This window comes from Trichechus manatus, unplaced genomic scaffold, assembly GCF_000243295.1.
Source record: "Trichechus manatus latirostris isolate Lorelei unplaced genomic scaffold, TriManLat1.0 scaffold00055, whole genome shotgun sequence".
Taxonomy (NCBI): Eukaryota; Metazoa; Chordata; class Mammalia; order Sirenia; family Trichechidae; genus Trichechus; species Trichechus manatus.
The window spans coordinates 1,762,740-1,781,849 of NW_004443991.1; the positions used below are offsets into that span (position 1 = coordinate 1,762,740).

Here is a 19,110-nt window from a genome sequence, read left to right on the forward strand (position 1 = left end):
GCTCATCGAGAGAGGAAATGATGAGTGTTTGTTAGTAACAATTGATAAACTATGGGGGAAATGCTTACCACGTTTATCCTTTAAAGTATTTTTACCAAACTATTATATATTTTCTATGCTAGAATCCTAAATCTTCCACAAGACACTTGTTTTTAAGTGATTCCAAAGCACTTTCGTAGGTAGCCATGGATTTGTGAGGGATATAGGACATTTCACTAAACTGACTACTTGTGAAAGTAAAGAAAGGAAAAATAGGCTCAGGTCTTCATAAAAAAGAAAGCACCAAAAACATAGTATAAGTATAAAACATATAAATATAAAACATTCCAGAATGTTGAGGTATCTATTCAAGTAAGAATACTTCTGACAGAGCATACTGCACATCATTTGTATGATTCAATATTCCATTTTGTATCTGTTGTCTTTCCAAAGATTAGATTAAGGACCTGGAATCTTTAACTGTTTTTTTTGCTTAAGAGCAAAATGAATTTCCTACTGACTATTCACTGAAAAAAGTACAGACTTGCAGATCATTCACTATTTGGAAAATATGCTATTTATTCTTTCAAAAAATCAGGAACATAGGGCTCTCATTACCTGTTATGGGCTGTGCTGGAATTTTTTCTACTTCTGGTGTTTTAGATTCTGCAGGTAACACCAGGGTTTCATTCTTAGCTAAAAAGTCAGAGAACAAACAATTTACCTCATTTCCTTTTAATACAATTTCCAAAAACAGTTCATTCAAAACAATCAAACACCAAGACCTTTTCAAGCAATCTGTTCTGCTCCCATCCCTTCCTACCGGTCAAAAACTTTATTGGCAACTAGTATGTGTTCCTTTTAATTAGCTCTAGCTAATTCTTTAAGCTCTAAATTGGCAATGAAATAAATCACAACCCAGTACGTGGGTATGTCTCAGGTCATTCTGACTGATAAAGAGAGGTTCTGGAAGGCATAGGTTGTAGTTTAAATGCTCTCTGTAATTTTATATTCCAGTACCTCTAATTAATAAGGAATTAGGGAATAGAAATCTTCCATGGCAAAAACATGGCAAAAAACATAATAGGGTATAACAATGAAATTTCGAAAAACACAACTGTTACACATAGGAAGCTAAATTATTTGAAAACATTTGTGGGAGAAAAATACCAACAGTTAATACATTCTATGTGAGCCACATGTTAACATGGTTCTTTTCTTTTGGTGTCTTTGGGAATTCAGTGCAAAGAACGGAGGCAGTTTTTTTTCCTCTTAGGCAACCATTTTGGACACATTTCTAAAATTGAGGCACTTTTTTCAAAGACTCTAACCCATAGTTTCACAGTGATTAAGATATTCTTCATTTAAAACATATGCTTAGCATGAACTATATTCAGTTATTTAGCACACTGAATTAATGACTCATAATATTTTGAAAGAGTCTAGTGATCCGAAAGAATTCGTGCATCTTTGAGACTCCCTGATCTCACCACCTTGAGCTGATTAAATGTTGAAAGTATCGACTATATTGCTCATATAATTAGAATGGGATTTTTTTCAAGTCCTAAGACTGTGCAGAACTTCTTAGGTTCCTCAACTTCACCATGAATCATTTTGGACCAGGTACTTTTGTTGCTGTTGCAGGGCTTTGCTGTGTACTATAGGATGCTGAAACAGCATTTCTGCCCTCTACCCACTGGATTCCAGCAGCATCCCCCAGTTGTGATGGCCAAAAAATGTCTCCAGACACTGCCGAATACCCAGTAGGGGAAAAAATCATGCATGGTTAAGAACTACTGACCTAACCTGTTCTCTCAAAGTCCTCTGGGGATGCAAATTCTATAACCTCCTTCAGTAGTTAACATAATTATTGTAATTATTATAAACAAAAGCTTTTCCTCTTGTCTAATCCAAAGGGTGAAGTAAAGACCATTTTCTTCTTTTCAGTGGAAGTGGGCACATAATATTCACTTACTTCTGATGGATTTAAAGACAATTATAAAATCATCCCTTTCATAATGCTTACAGAAACCAGTCAATTTTCAATCTCTATTTATGGAGGCTATGAGTCAGAAGCCACTCAATGGCACGCCACAACACCATCATTGATGGAGGCATGTACAGATTCCTACATAGAGCTAATGATTCTCAGGAATGATTTCAAATGCTAGAAATAAATGTCACCAACGGGAGTGCACTTGGCACTAATAGTCAAGCGTATGTTAGGTTCATGTGAACATGAAGTCTTTCACACCATTTTTAATTTAGCAGGACATAAAGAAAGGGAACTCTCTGCAATAACTGAAAAAATAGACTCCAATATAATTTTATAACTTTTATTTTTAAAATGTCTAAATTTTATCAGAAACTGATACCAACAATTTTTTTTTCCTGCTTCTTTTGTAGCAACAACTTTGGTTTCCAACCGTTCTGATCGTTAGCTCAGGAAGAAACATTCGGAATCCAAATTATTCATGTACTGTGGCCCTATTATTGTCAGCATGCATCATAGGAAATTTTTTTTTTATGAGCAATTATGAAGTTTTTCTTTAATGATATCTCCCTTTTCACTGTCCTCTTTTCATCAGGACACCTTGGCTAATAGTCTCCCACTTAATAGCCGACACTCTCAGTGGTTCCCTGGCTGACTAAGACCTCTTTTCTTTTTCTAACTGCCAGATCCAGACTTTCACAGGCAATGCTCTGAGTTGCTTTGCTTTACTCCTTACATTCAAAACATGCCTTTAGCTGGGAGTCATATTAACTTAAAATTAAGTTGTTAGTTAGGAAAGATGGCAAACTACTTTCCTAAGGGGATGCTTGTGTTTTTTATACATCACTAACTCTTTATAAGGAGCCCTGGTGGTGCAACGGTTAAGTGCTTGGCTGCTAAAGACTGAAATCACCAGCAGCTCTGCAGCAGAAAAGATGTGGCAGTCTGCTTCCGTCAATATTACAGCCTTAGAAACCCTATGGGGGCAGTTCTACCCTGCCCTTTAGGGTCACTATGAGTTGGAATCCACTCAACGGCAATGGGTTTAACTCCTTATAAAGGCATACTACCCTATTTCTAAATGTGACATTTCAGATATAAGAGAAATTGGTAGATGGGGAAGATAATTAAATGGGGGAATCCTTCTGTGTCCCCCATATCAAGCCATGGGCATTTGCCTGCTCTATCTACATACAACTGCAATCTTGGCAATTAAAAAAAACAAAAGTTGCCATGGAGTCTATTCTGACTCACAGTGACCCTATCTATAGGACAGAGTAGAACTGCTCCATAGGGTTTCCAAGGAGCGGCTGGTGTATTTTTTGGTTAGCATCCATAGCGTGCTGTAGCTCTTAACCACTGTGCTAACAGGAAAGTAAAATGCCTCCAGAACATGGCCTAAAACCCAGGAAATTCCTTTTCCTCTCTTATTCTTCTGGACCTTTTTCCAACACAGTTGTTATCATTCATTTTGGGCAGGCTTACTCTTGGCTTTGGCAAACACTTTGTACATCCCTTGGAGATGTGTGTGCAGTATTAGTTTTCTTGTTTACTTCTCTCATTATTCACACCATGTGTTCTTACCACAAAAGCTATTACAGGTCTTGATGTCTTGTGATGAGCCCTGCTGGAACAGGGATATTATTTTTAGGATTTACCCTCTCAAAAAGTATGACTTTACTGAATTTTCAGTGAAACTTAATTAACTTCAAGAAAGTTTATTTCTCCCTTGGTAGTATTATAAAGTCTTTAAGCCCACACTCTCTCTCTTTCTTAAAATAGTAAGTTTAAAATGTGTTATTTAAAAAAATGTATTCTGTTAAGATGGTACATTTGATAGGCAGGATTTTCCTTGGATTTTCTAGGTGTTTTCAAACATACTGTCTACCACCTCTTTAATGGGTAAGCAACTTTCCATGTGTTAAATTTGCCATGTATCAAGTTGAAGATACATTCCTCCAGAAATATAAGGAGGATATTTGTTACTTGCAATAATTTTTCTTCATTAAAATCATACTCATTGCTTGAGAGAATCAAAACCATAAATAAATAATCAACTATATTTAATTCCCTAAATAAATCAAAAAAGCTCAACTAGAATTAAGGTAGTATGTGGAACTTTGTGAAAAAATTAGGAAATACCACTCAAGACTAGGAACTAGGCAATAGAACTACTTCCAGTTCAAAACTAATAGCAATGGTCTGGGAGAAAACTCTTAATTTTCAATCTCCTTTACAAACCCTGGTTTCTGTAGTTTGGTGAATATATTAGAGACCAAATTAGCAAGATATTGACCAGTTTCTTTTTTTCTTCTTCCCAACAAGTCTTTCCCAGGTATGGGGTAAGTTATACAGGTTCTGGGTAAAGAACTGGTGAGTGCAACAGTCCTGAACTTGGATTCCAAGAACAGGTTCACTGAGGAAATTTAATTTTGAGGCTTCCTGGAAGTACATTTACATGATGTACAGTTGTGTGTACACCAGGGCTTTGAACCAGTTCTTCCCGTTTCAGTCATGGCTCAGGAAGTGAAACTGGAACAGACTTGAATTTTAAAAATTTAGGTGAACTGGAATGATAACCGGAATGGAAAAAATTATGAGTCGAAGCCCTGCTTGAAATCTAAACTCCCTCTTAGAAAACAAGGGCAGCATATGTGTTGTGTAGCAACCAAATCTCTTGCCCATCAGATTTTGAGCAGAGTCAGAAACAGCACTTCCCGGCTCAAAGATGGTGGCCGAATGTGCGGCTTTGAATGTGTGTCATTCTCCACAGTCCTGCCAATAATCCAATCTCATGTACCAGGATCTTGAAGGGGCTCACTACACCTCTTCCAAGTTTCCCATTCCAGGGCTTTGACTTCTAATTTTTCCCATTCTGGTTATCATTCTGGATTACACAAATTGTAAAAATTCAGGTCTGTTCCAGTTTCTCATCATCAGCCATGACTGAACTGGTTTGAACCACCTCGAAGCCCTGGTGTGCACAGCCCTCCAGGTGCTATAGAGACAATTCAGAGCCTAAGCTGGTAACTAAATGCAACAGCTAACTCAGACCAGTGACCACCACAATTATTTCCTGGCCTCTATTAAGTGGATTTTACTGTTTTATTTTTAACTGATAGCTTTAACACTGAAATTATATCCGTTCTTTGTAGAGGTAAGAAACAGTGTCAGTCTCACATAAATAATGATTCTAATAAATCTGACCTTTACATCAGTTCTTACTGAAAATATCTGGAGGGCCCTTGATAGTGTAGTATAAAAAGTGTTATGTGGAATAATTACTCTATTTGAAAATTATACCTCCATAAATGTGTATATTTTGATGATTCGATAAATATTCACTCTTCTTTTATAAATACAAATTGAAAATACAAATGTAAAGTTGTTTTGCTTCGGGATATGATTTATATTAATACACCCAACCTCCCTACCCTTACTTTTTACTTTGAGAGCCCCAAACATCTCTTTGCAAGATTCCTTGAATATCCTAAGAATATCAGTGCTTGTACAGTCACTAAAACAAGTTGTGGTTGAGTCTATTCTGACTCAAGGCAACCCCGTGTGTGTCAGAGTACAACTGTGTTCCATAAGGTTTTCAATGGCTAATTTTTTGGAAGTAGACTGCCAGGGCTTTCTTCTGAGGTGCCCCTTGGTGGACTTGAATCTCCAACCTTTTGGTTAGCAGCCAAGCATTTTAATCATTTGCATCAAGAAACTCCACTCAGTCACTAATACCGAATATAGAACTTTGCTGCTTACCCAACTGTGACTTGATTGCATCAGAGATCTCAAGCATTATGGATGTGGGAAGTTTTATGGTGGTGTCATTCAGACCTGGAACAATAAGATGGACTACAAAGAAACAAGTAAATCAGATAAAGGGAAGAAAATGCAATGCTTCATAAAATAAAGCTCAGAGTATCAAAGACTAGAAACTATGAAGCTTAGCACTTATTTTAATTAATTGTAACCAAAAGTTTAAAATGCTGAAAAATATATGATAATATCTTCTAAATAGACTTTTTTTTTTCTTTTTCCTATTCAGAACTGACCTTCTAAAATCCTCTGACTTCTAATCCTTAGACTCAAAAACTGTACAGTGGCTGCTTAAGATGTATGGTGAACAGGGAACACCATTACTACTAATAATAATTTTTAAAAGAGCAACTCAGTATGTTTTAAAAAGACTCCCTCATAACTGCAAACAATCCTGGGGTGGGGGGGGGGGCATGTAGGATGGACTGCATCATTCCCACTGGGCATTTCATGAACACACCCTATTGACTGAGCATCTCTTGGCTCCTAGTGTAGGATGGCCACATGTCAGGATGCTAAACACTGAAAGGAAATGAACCAACATTAATTTAACAGACCTGCTCATAGTGCAAAACTCTGTAAGGGCCTGAGTACCAAAAGATCATCTGACTTGCTAGATTTAGACACAGACGTCAAGATTTACTCACCTACTATTGTTTCTCCCAAGGGAGTCTTATATGGAGATTTAATTGAAGTAACATTCTGAATCACTGTTGGAAGACAAAAAGACAATAATGTGATGGAGGGAAAAATAGTTAGAAAGTAGTAAGAAGCTGATAACGAGAAACCATTTGCACTGGGGTAGCCTTGATTTAACTTTACCAATTAATACAAAGCAGTTTACAGGCCTAGCTACACAACCAACCAAGGACTGGAAGATACATCTTACCTTAACATCTATGCCTTTAAGTAATGAAAGGCTATTCTATTATAAATGTATTCCATTCTCATTAGCTAAAATTTCCTTCCTATCTCTATCCCCTGCAGCCTGCCCTATCCCCAAGTCAATAAGAATTAGCATAAAATAAAGCAATGGCCCCGTAATTAAAAAAATAAGAAAATGAGTAAAATCAAAGAATCTCTGGATAATGCAAATACTAACCCACCTTGTTCTGACAGTACACTTGGGACACTGTGTTTTCTTAAAATGAAGAACTATTTTAAGTAGTCAATCTCTTCCACCAAGAATTTTTTTGGAAATAATGGAGTCATTTTAATAACTAAAAAAACTGGAAGCCAAACCAAAAACAACTGGATGCTGAAATAAGACATTATAATTTGTGAAACCTGAAGTCTTTCCCTAAAGTAACCACTGAAATCATAGTCTTCCTTTATATTAACCTAAATGTCCTCTTAGTGATTTTCTTCATGTATGCTAATGGAATACTGAGTAAACCCACACATATTTAATTGACTTTTTAAAATTTAATACTTGTTATGGGTGCTCGGTCCCTAGTTGACCAGTCACTGTGACTTGCCCAAGACTTGGCATATTAGTACAAGAGCCAGAATGATCTATTAACTTTTAATTTACTTGACCATACTGGTTTCTTCAAACTTTTTTCAAAAAACAACGATCAGGAAAAGTGAGGAAATAGGTGCTATGTTTAATTACTTCAGTTCAAAAGTATAGTTTTAAAAGGTTCTAAACACATATCCAGAGTAGACTCAAACAAATCACCTTGCTTGATGATCGTTATTGGGATTGGCTTTCTTGGGACATATGCTGGCTGAAAAGAGAGGAAGAAAGTCAGCTTTTTAGTCAGTGTTAGTAACTTGGGTTTGTTTTCACTTTCCAACAAATCAAAGAACAGAAAGTAGCTTTTGCTTGTCTTCAATGAAGCCTCCCGTGACACTGGTTTACATAGTCGCTGGACAGATCTTTAGTACATACATCTCTCTCTCTCTCTTTTTTTTTTTTTTTTTTTGGCTCGCTTTGTTTTCCCATAAATGTCCAAAGATTTGACAGAAGCAATGTCTTCAGAACTCAGTTTAGAGAACTCCCGCTGATCCTACTGGAGAAATGGTCAGGTTACTTAGAAACTGTGATGGAAAGAAACTAAATCCTCTGTCTTGAATATTAGTTTATTTTCATTTCATTTGACCCAGCCCAATTCTGCCTTCACATTCTCTCAAAAATATGTTAAGCTCCATATTATCTCTTAACAGTCAAGATCAATTGTGTGATTGTATCCAATTACTACTGCTACTACTACAGACACCATTACTGCCATGTACTCCTGACACTCACCAAGCATTAACTGGGCCGAGAAAGCAGAGCTCTTACTTAGATATTTCTTACTCTAAAGCCTGTACTCTTAACCATACTGCATATATTTATGCCAAAGAATCTCAGAATTAGAAGGGCAGGTCCCAAGATTCCGTGCTTCCTTTTCCTCCCCCGGTTGCCTCAGTGATAACACTGGAAGCTTCGAATGTTATGTTAGGGGACCCTAGAGGCAGAGGACACCTAATTAATTAGTACTCCACCAGTTATCAGGCCACTCCCAGTCACCTCCCCACCGTGTCACTCACTTCCTCTAAGTTGTTTTGCAGGCTCTCTGGAGAGCCCCGACGCATCCAGATCTAACCGGCTCAGAGTGGTCAGACATGCGTAGAACAGACAAAGATGATCGACAGATGACCCGAGGCCACCACAGATGCTCAATAACAGAAGAAAACCCATGCCAAGGAATGAAAAGACTCATGTCAAAGAACCAAAACCACCTGACGTATTTCATCTGCAGTAGCCGAGCCCATTTCAAAAGCAAAGAGTCTGCCGGCCACTTCCGTGCCAAGTCTTAACCCTGCCCCAGAATAAGCAAGAGAAACTATGAACGTGTAGAACTTTCTGATCCTGCCCACCTGTCTTCCTCCAGCCCTATATGAATATGTGTAATTCCTCAAACCTATAAAATATAAATGCTTTCTCAAATCGAGGAACTCAATCTGAGGTCGATACCTCTGAGTTCCTGCTTGCTAGCCTGCAAAATAAACTCTTCCTCTTAAAACCAGCATCTGAGTGATTGGCTCCTTGCACGCTGGGCACGGACCCATTGGTCCAGTTTCAGTCATAGTGTGGTTTCAACTAGGGGTAGGTTTAGTGTTAACACTCAAGTGGAGTTACTGACATACTTTATTGTGAGTCTGTTACCTAGACTAATGAAGAAAAGAAACATTGTGATAATTTCCAAGATAAGTGTTCAGCCAGTGGCAACCCAATTTGAATTGAACTTTTTTATATGCAATTGTTTTTCAAAGGTACCGCTAGCCTTTCCTTGCTGTCCTAGGCTTGTTGTTATGAACATCCGTTCACGTGTATTGGGTGTGGACGATGTGGGCTGTAGGGGTGGCGAAGGAGGCAATGAAAGTCCACAGCTACTGCGAAGTTTGTGGCTCGTATGGCACTGGTTTTCTTTTTAGGCCACTTTCTTGCTGGCTCCCTTCTCTGCAGCTCATTCCCGCTGCAAACCTCCAGCACCACTTCCTTACACAGCTCTCGCCCCTCCCTTTATTCAGCAAATATATTTTGTAAATGTTTACTATATGCCAGGAGTCCCTAGGTGGTGCAAATGGTTAATGCACTTGGCCACTAACCAAAAGGTTGGAAGTTCAAGTCCACCCAGAGCTGCCTCAGAAGAAAGTGATGATAATCTACTTCTGAAAAATTAGCCACTGAAAACCTACAGAGAACAGTTCTACTGTGACACACATGGAGTCGCCATTGAGTCAGAATCAAGTCGAGGACAACTGGTTTATACGCCAGAAGCTAAGCATATTTCCCTCCTGTCCTGTAAGAGATACTTCATTTTATTTTGGGTGGGGATTGAGATATCTTGCCCCTTAAGAACCTAGGTTGCCCTTGAAACTATTGCCTTGAGATAATCTTTAAACCTTAAGTCAAAAATATCCCAAGTCTTCTTAAAATCAAACAATAGTTTAGCTAAACTAGTAAAGAATGTCTGCCTTGAGCATTGTACTTCTTCAAGATCTATCTATATGGAATCAAACTGACAACAGCAACTGGAAAGGTTAGATAGGAAATTTAGGAGGCGGTGAGCTTATGTTAATGGGGAAGAACAACTCAGAAAAGGAGGATGAGAATGGTTGCACAACTTGAAGAATGTAATCAATGACACTGAATTGTACTTGTAGAAACTGTTGAATTGGTGTATGTTTTGCTTTGTATATTCTGAACAACAACAACAAAATAAATTAAAGAAAAAAAGAAGAAGAAAAAGAAGAACCCAGGTTGAACTGTAGTCTGAGCAGAGTGTCTGGTTAAGGGAATTCACTTTTACTTTTCCTCTGGGGATGCTGTAGCTGGGCTTCCAGCTGGTGAGACTCAACAGGGAGAGGATGCTACTGGGCAAAGGGCATTGCCTCTGAAGACATGCTTAGCTTGCTTTTTAATCATGGTTAGGGAAGTCTAGACTTATTTAGAAATAACAACAGCAGCAGCCACAGAGGGTAGGGACTTTCTGGTACACCCTGCCTTATACTAACTTCCTCCTGATTATTTTGAAAAAATTAGCTTTAATAAAACCAGTGGTAACACAAGAATACTATTCTTTGCAGGTTATATTTTATAGGTTTGCCCATCTGGCATTTTTGTGGGTCAGAATATTCAATGCCGATTTAACTTTATTTTCAGGCCCTGAGATAAAGGGGGAGCTGTCCATTTGAGGAGTGATTAAGGCTTGCTCAGAATCAAATGTCAATGGCTTAAGAGCCAAACCACATGAGAAGAACTTGGGCATGGTACATTCTGATTTTAATTCCTTTTTCGGATGTGCTAATGAAAGTTACGAACCATGCCAATTGAATCTAACATCTGGCTAAAAGTGTATCTTACATCCTACTCGTGAAAATTTTCAAATTTCTGGTTAGCTGGGAAGGAATCAGACACACATCTTTGATGATATTGTTGGCCTAGATAGAAAATTTTCAAGTTTCTGTCTAAAGGCAAAGATTGCTAAGAATGGAAGGAGACCCGATCTATTCATTGTACACAATCTTAAGAAGTAGGGAACATAACATAATTCTGCCTTGACACATCATTAATCTGATAACTGTAAACACTTTAAAAATTGGAACCATTTGTTTTTTTCCTAGTAATAGACTTGGCTTTCTTAAAAGATGGGTGGATCTCAGAAAAAGGAAAAAAAAAAAAAAAGATCAAAATAGGTAACATATCTCAGTTAAATACTCATTCTGTGGAGATTTGGATTAATTAAATTGTATATTCAAATCTCTGTTAATAAATGCTATATACTTCAAAAATTGATTCTACTTAGTGAACTAGTTACTTAAGTTTTAAAATATAGAGATAATGTGTTAAAATTAGGTCCAGTTAGGTAACCAGCATTCTTTTTACCATCATAAAAAAGAGTGTTTAATATTTCAAAATGGACAAGATAGTGCAATTGTCATAAGTGTGTTTTTTCTTCCTCAGGTACATGGATTCTAAGTGAAATAATTCATATTATGTAGACAGAACTATGGTTTTGTTTATGCATACACCCTTTCTCTGATTTTGTAGAGGTATAGGCAGGGGTGATAATTGAAAGTAATTAACAACTGGCACAACAGAGGCACTAACCAATCAGAACAGAGCCTGCTTCATGTAACCGGCACAGTTGTATTGGTGCATGCAACAGACACCAGTCTAGATACATGAATCATAATATGTAATTTACCAGATGTATAAGATGGGGCTGCATTTAACATTTAAATTTTCAATTGAAATACTATTTACTTCTAAAAGGGATAGCCTAAAGTTCAAATTGTTTTTCCATTTCAAATACTTCCTTTTGGAAGATACTTAGGAGTTTTTGCTGGATATGAAGTTTAGGTGCCAAAAAAAAAAACCAAGCCCATTGCCATCAAGTTGATTCTGATCACGACGTCCTTATGTGTTAAAGGGTAAAACTGAGCTCCATGAGGATTTCTTGACTGTAATCTTTACAGAACCAGATCTCCAAGTCTTTCTTCTGTAGTAGCTGGATAAGTTTGAACCGTGAATCTTTCGGTGAGAAGCTGAGCCCAAACTGTTAGCACCACCCAGAGATCTTAGCAAGTATATATGAATGAAATCATTTTCACTGTGTCCTTTTCTTGAAACCTTAAAAGTAAAAACCTCTGGAATTAATTTCATATCTAGAAATACTGCCTTCTAAGACCAGTCCCAGTGACGAGATGTGTGAATATTCAGATTGATATTGACTTTGCTTGAACTAACATATAACTTTAAAATATCAAATCAATTTTCAGGACCAATTTTATGTGGCTAAGCAAGATAGTAAAAGGCAACCCCAAGCAGTTCCTTTTCAACTTTCCATGTTCCAGAGCTACCCAAGTGCACAGATGTCAATTCATGGAACATTTTTCTGCTGTCCAGAAGGTAACAATGAAGAGAGCTTCACAGAGGAGCCTTAAAATATCTTTTCGATGAACTTGGGTTTCCCTTTGGAAATAACCAAGATCTTTAAACCACAGCTCAGCAGAGCTGGCTGGAGTTGGGGGTACTCCACCTCACAGCTTGAAGTGATAAAATGTCTGGCTTTGTCTCAGAGATGCAGGAAGTTGCTTCCTGACCCCTTCTGGCCGTTTATGGTGAGACAAAGAAATGCAATTTTCTGGGACTAAAACGTCAGTCTTTGCAATCTTGCTGAGTAACTCACCCCAAATGGTATATTCTGCCAAAAGGAAAATGAATTATTGGGTACGATAGCTAGAAAGAAGGAATGAAAAAAATGACATCATTGAGTCACATGAAAACATGACAGCCAAGAGGGTAAGAGATAAGAGACACTTCCTAGGAAACCATTCATAACACAGACGAGGATTGTTCTAGAAGAGGAAGAAAGAGCAACTCTACTCCATTGTGTCCCCTGTGGGGTACAGCACATTTACCTTTCCTACACAATATTGACTGTATTTGAGAGAGAAAAAGCCAAAGGGAACTTAGGGAGTAGCATAATTCAATCCACAGTACTAGGTTAATTGGCTGATTATTTGGAAAAAAATGTATGCTCTAATCAATGTAGCCTTACTACATACAGCAAAATAAAATCCACATAGTTTTGAGTTTGATTATTAAAAATCAAACTATTATGATTTTTTTTAAGGGAAATACTTATCTTCTCTCTGGAGAGAGAAGAATTAGCTAAAATATAATGTAATTGAAGACATGACAATGCAAAAGACTAATACTTTGATTAAGCAAATTTCAAGACATCCCCATTTCAAAAATTCCCGTAAACAAAATTAATTGATAACAAATGTGAGAAAAATGTTTCTAGACGATCTCATGAAGGGTCAGTGTTCTTTAATCTATAAATTCTTTAAACTATTCAATAAAAAACATAAGAAGCCCAATAAACAAAGACTGGAACTAAAGGTCATTAAATGGAAAATAAAAAATGACTAATAAATGAGTGAAAAAAGTACTGTTTTATCAGCAAAGAAACAGAAATCAAAATAATCATTTCAAATTATTATATTACCCCTGGAACGCTCTGTTAACCCAGAACTGAAACCATTCCCGAAGTCCACTCTTCAGACAGAGATTAGACAGGACTACAAAATAAAAAACAATACACGTGAGGAACGTGCTTCTTAGTTCATTCAGATGTACGAAACCAAATGGGCAGCTCCTGTCCAAAACGAGGATGAGAAGGCAGGAAGGGACAGAACTGGTCTAGTGGACACAAGAAACTGCGGGTGAACAGGCGGAGCATGGTGTCACATTGTGGGGATTGCAACCAATGTCAGAAAACAATATATGTATAAATTTTTGAATGAGAAATTAACCGGAGCTATAAACCTTCACCTAATGTACAATAAAAAGAAGATTATTATGTTAGCCAAAAATTTAGTGATGGTAATATGTAATGTTGACATCTGATACATTGCTGGCAAGATTGTAAATTAGCACAAGCTTCCTGGAATGCTATTTGACCATTTATATCAGGAAGCCTTAAAAATGTTACAGTCTAAACTGTTATTCCCCTTCTAGCTCTCTATTTTAAGGAAACAATCAGAAATGTAAACAAAGATATATGATCATATGTATTTACCATAAGATCGTTTACAATTAAAAAACAATCAGAAATAAACGTCTACAAATTGGAAACTGATTGGGGAGATTATACTATATTCAGATTATGGAATGTACAAAAATTAAATTTATGCTTTATAAAGAGCGTTTAATGACATGAAATATGCCTATGCCATTTTTTGCTAAGGGAAGACAGTGAGATATGAAATTGCATATACAGTATGATTTCCATGTCATAAAGAAAAGATGATTAGAAAATAGAAAAATAAAATATTTTAAAGCTTTAACAGTAAACCATAAATGGTTTTATAATGGTTTATATTTGACAAGTACAGGTAATTTTGTTAATGCTTCTTTTACCATTTTTGTACATTCTAAATCTTCAAATATTGGGTAATTAAGGGAAAAAAGTAAAACCTAAAAACAAACAAACAAACAAAACAAAACAAAAAAAACCTAGGCCTAGGAATTTACCCGCAGCCTTCTTTCTTATGTTAAGATTTAAAATACATCAAAATATTCTCCTGGTCAATTATAATACTCTGATAATCACGATTTCATAATAATTTCACAATGTCACACTTTTCTGCCAATTCAAATAACAGAAACATTTACCTCATCAGGATTCAATCTCAGTCATTTTTATTTTATTCGAGCCCATTTACTATCACTGAAAAAAACTGATCTTTTAAAATCCCAGTGAAGTATGTTCTACTTTCTTTTCAAACTGGGCTACATGATCAATGGTATATTTATGGATTATTTAATTAGACAAACAAAAGCTATCCATCCACATACATCATGCATACACTGAATAGAGCAAATACGCAATTACAAACACAGGCTCCACACGCTCACTTGACCACAGGCTATTTCCTGGATGGACACTTCCAAATACTTAGTGATCAAAGCCAGCACCAAATTCCCTCCTTCTCACCAAAGTGCCTCCTCCACCTGCTCAGTAGCATAACTTGCTTCGTTTTATAGGTAGACATGTGATTTAAAATGCAAACACCTCTCTGATGACTATAACAATGTCTTGTATTTACACGGTTGTCATTGCTGTTAACTGCCATCTCAGCCCCTGACTCATAGCAACCCCATGCACAAAGGATCAGACTGTTGTGATCCATGCGGTTTTCACTGGCTGATTTTTTGGAAATACAGTATTTTTACATAAATAACATGTGGCTTCTACATTTGTTTGTCAACCGCGTCCTCCTCCCGTGAGGTATTTTCATAAGTGTGCTATGCTAATTTTTTTTTACAGCAACATGTAAAAAAAATATTGGCATAGCAGCACTTACGAAAATACCTCAAGGGGGAGGGCGCAGCTGGCAAACGAATGTAGAAGGCGCATGTTACTTGTGTAGATCACCAGGCATTTCTTCTCAGTCATAGTCAGGAAGCTCTGCTGAAATCCGTTCAGCATCAAAGCCACATATAAGCCTCCACTGACAGACAGGTGGTGACTGTATATGAGGTGCGTTAGCCAGGAATTGAACCAGGGTCTCCCACATGTTAGGAGAGAATTCTACCACTGCCTCCTATATTTATTCTAGGTAGTACATAATTAATGATGCTTCCTGAGACCAGATTTTGAAAAGTGCACGGCAAGAGAGCACAGGGGGCTGAGTCCCAGGGATGGGAGAGAAAAAGTGTCCGGATTGAGGGAAAATTACCTAATATAAAATATACAACTATTTGCTGAATTTAATAAAGGCTGGGCATGATAAATAACCAAACCAATTGCTTCATCATTTTGAAAAGGGTGACTCTTTTGAGTAGAAAGTGATAGGAAATAGGAAACATTTGAGCTGTAAGGTCCGAATTGACTCAATAGCACACAATAACAACAATGGAATTAGAGCATGGTAGCAATTCATTCTTGAAACATGGTATATTAAAGAACAGTAAGCATAACCTCAAAATACCTAGAATATTGAAACACTAAAATAACCATATCAAATATCAGAGTTTTAGAACTTTAGACAAATCAAAGATGATTTGTTTTCATACTTTTACCCCCTTTTCTCAGATTAAGAAACTAATTCCTAAAACATTAGGTATTTCATCCAACACCCCATAGCTAGTCAGTTAATCCAAAGTTTCAGTATATTGTAATAGGACCATTTCCTTACTTAAATAAAAATACAATGCGCACACTATTTTTTTAAAGATTCTGAAAATAAACAAGTACATACCACTTTGTTGACTTGATCATAGGTACTTTGGATTTTCCCATTTACTTTTTTACCTGACAAAACAGGAGGAATATGACATTATTTTCAATATTCTTGCTCCTGAATAATTCTAAGTTATCATTATAAAGACAACTACCACTCCTTCTCTAATTTGGACATATTATTTTCTTTCTCATCCCTTCAAACACTGATTCCAATGAAACTCAAATGAAGGATTATCAAGAAGGAAGCCCAGGGCTCTCTAATGCCTTTTTACCTTCACTTCTACTGGGCCCAGCTTTCCATTCAGAACATTTGCACAAATGTTTGTTTCTTTGGTGCAAGGTCAGGAATAGGATTTAAAATACTAAATGGCCCATGATTTGTTATCAATGCATCAAATATTAGTTCATCACTTATACATAAAAAAAAAAAAATAAACAAATTTGCCCTGGTGATTTTGAAATATCAATACTCTATTGAGTTTTATTGATTTTTGAATTTTCTCTAGTACCAGAACATGTGAATCACTTACATCTTGTTACACAACTCTTAAAATAATTGACAACACTTATAGAAAGTTTGGAGCCCTGGTGGCGCAGTAGTTAAGAGCTTGGCTGCTAACCAAAAGGTCGGCAGTTCGAATCCACCAGCTGCTCCTTGGAACCCTATGGGGCAGTTCTACCCAGTCCTATAGGGTCCTTATGGGTCGGAATTGACTTGATGGCAACAGGTTTGCTTTTTAACGGGTTTATAGAAAGTGTATTGAAACAAATATTTCCAAGTACTTACTTCCAACAATAGTCTTGTGATTGAAAATCTTACTCCAGATTCCACCATCCACATTGTCTTTCACTCCAAATTCATAAACTGTGTTGGGCTTTAGATTTTCCACAATTGTTTCAGTGGATGGACAGAGTTGAAAAACCCATTTCTTTTCCTTATCCTTTTCTCTGTAGCGAATTGTATAAAATCTGTTGAATAATCAAAATATAATGCAAGATTCAGAATGTTATTTCAAGTTTCTCAGTGCATCCCTGACTTCCATCTACTCAGACGAGCGTATTTAATATTGACTTCCATTCAAAGTTTTTAAAAACATGCAGAGAAAATGAAAAACAAAATTAGCTCAATCTGTACTTTAGCTTTAAATTTCTAATTGCAAGTTAGGGATCTGTGCAGCAGCACAGCTATGGTCTGACAGAATCCCAGACCTCTCAGTTCTAACATTTGCTACTTTGCAAATTGAAAGCTAGAAAACACTAGATATTCATTTTTTCTCAAATTATACATAAAGTAGGACACAGGCATAATTTTATAAATACTTAATATTTATAGTTTCATAACTATTTTCATAATTTTGTGGGATTGAAGCCTTTTAACTTCGTGGACGGCACGTTACAGATCATTTTGTTCAATTTTGTAAAAGAGGAACTCAAAGATGCATGCAGGACCTTGCATTTGAGGGTGAATTTTTCTTTATAAAAAAGAATCAAGACCAACAGCCCAACTAAGGGGGTAATAAGGTGTAATAAGAAAAATGCAAACATGAGATCACTGTCACATATTTGTTTAAGGTTTTATTACACTCAGATTCTATGTATGTCAAAATAATGATAATTCCCATTATTTTTTCTGCACTTTTACCAAATGTTAGACTTTATATATATTATTTCATTTACTTGTGACAAAAATATTTTCAGTCGTAAAAATTATTAATCCCATTACAAACGTGAAAATTGATTTTCAGAAAGATCACTTAACTTGCCCAATGTCACCCAGCTAGTAGGTAACAGAGCCAGAACTTAAACTCATTTGTCTCTAAGCAGCTTCAGAGAAAGGGGAAGTGGGGTGGCAGATCAGGAAAGGAGATTCACTACTGCTGTTAAGTAATGAGAATGAATACACTAGAGCTACATGTATCAATATGGATAATTTTATAAACAAGATAGTCAGTGAAAATGATATATGATATGATAATAATGCCCCCCCCCAAAAAAAAAAAATCAAACTCGTTGCCATCAAATCGATTCCGACTCATAGCGACTCTACAGGACAGAGTAAAACTGCCCCATAGGATTTCCAAGAAGCAGCTGGTGGATTCGAACTGCCAGCCTTTTGGTTAGCAGCCGTAGCTCTTAACCACTACGCCACCAGGATTTCCTGATATGATAATATGATACCATATATTATTCCTGGCATTACAAAGGTATACCAAATGCTGGAAGAATCTATTATTTATGATAGTGGCTCAGCTCTCTCTGAGGAGGTGGGGTCCACAGATAGTTAAACTTTATCTGCTGTCTATTTTTAAATAAACTAACAGCTGTTGTGTCTGATGACGGAAATATTTAGTACCTCTCCCCCATACCTTATGCTAGAAAAATCAGACTAAATTTCAGGTCAACTGCTTATATTTAAAGTTTTAAAAAGTCATTCATTTACTACTCATGATACAAACATTTACTGGGCACCCTGTAAGTGTCAGACATAGTTTTTGATGATACAAAACAATTACCCAGAATCTCTGGAAGTGAGGGGCAGTACCAGCTACATAATTTGCAGGGTTCAGTGCAAAATGTAAAAGGGCTCCTTGTTTGAAAATTATTAAGTATTTCAAGACAGCAAGAGCAAAAGACTAAACCAAGCATGATCCCTTCTAAGTGCAGGACCGGCGCAATTTCACAGGTTATACGCCTATGAAGCCAATCCTGACAAGACGGTTATAGTTTATTAAGTACAGAGAGAGGGGATTTATTTGCATATGCAGTCTACTTTCTCAGTAGTCATGAACCATTTAAATGCTTGCTATCATTCCTTAACTTGCTTCCTTCTAGTAGAAGCTTCACTCATGTCTCCATCCTTCCATTCCAAAGTAGCAAGGCAGAAGGAGTGAAGGAGGCCGTTCCAGCCAAAACACTAACTGCTACTGGTAACAAACGTTATAAAATACAAATCCTTTGTGTCTTGTGAGTCAAAACATCAACAGAGATTTATGAAACACGTTTCTTGACAAGTATGCTAAATGAAATTGTTGTTTTCTCCCCGCGCCCCCCACCTCCCTCTGGTTCTTA

General features: G+C 36.8%; 1 protein-coding gene across 1 annotated transcript in view; it reads right to left on the reverse strand.

Moving 5' to 3' along the window:
• ABI3BP (ABI family member 3 binding protein) overlaps positions 1-19,110 on the reverse strand; it is a 289,016-nt gene that overhangs the window by 126,378 nt on the left and 143,528 nt on the right. The window contains exons 5-10 of the mRNA XM_023732852.1: positions 16,829-17,010; positions 16,058-16,110; positions 7,473-7,521; positions 6,439-6,501; positions 5,735-5,827; positions 598-675 (exon numbers count right to left, since the gene is read on the reverse strand). Of these exons, the coding sequence (XP_023588620.1) occupies positions 598-675; positions 5,735-5,827; positions 6,439-6,501; positions 7,473-7,521; positions 16,058-16,110; positions 16,829-17,010 (518 nt within the window). The remainder of the gene's footprint in view (positions 1-597; positions 676-5,734; positions 5,828-6,438; positions 6,502-7,472; positions 7,522-16,057; positions 16,111-16,828; positions 17,011-19,110) is intronic.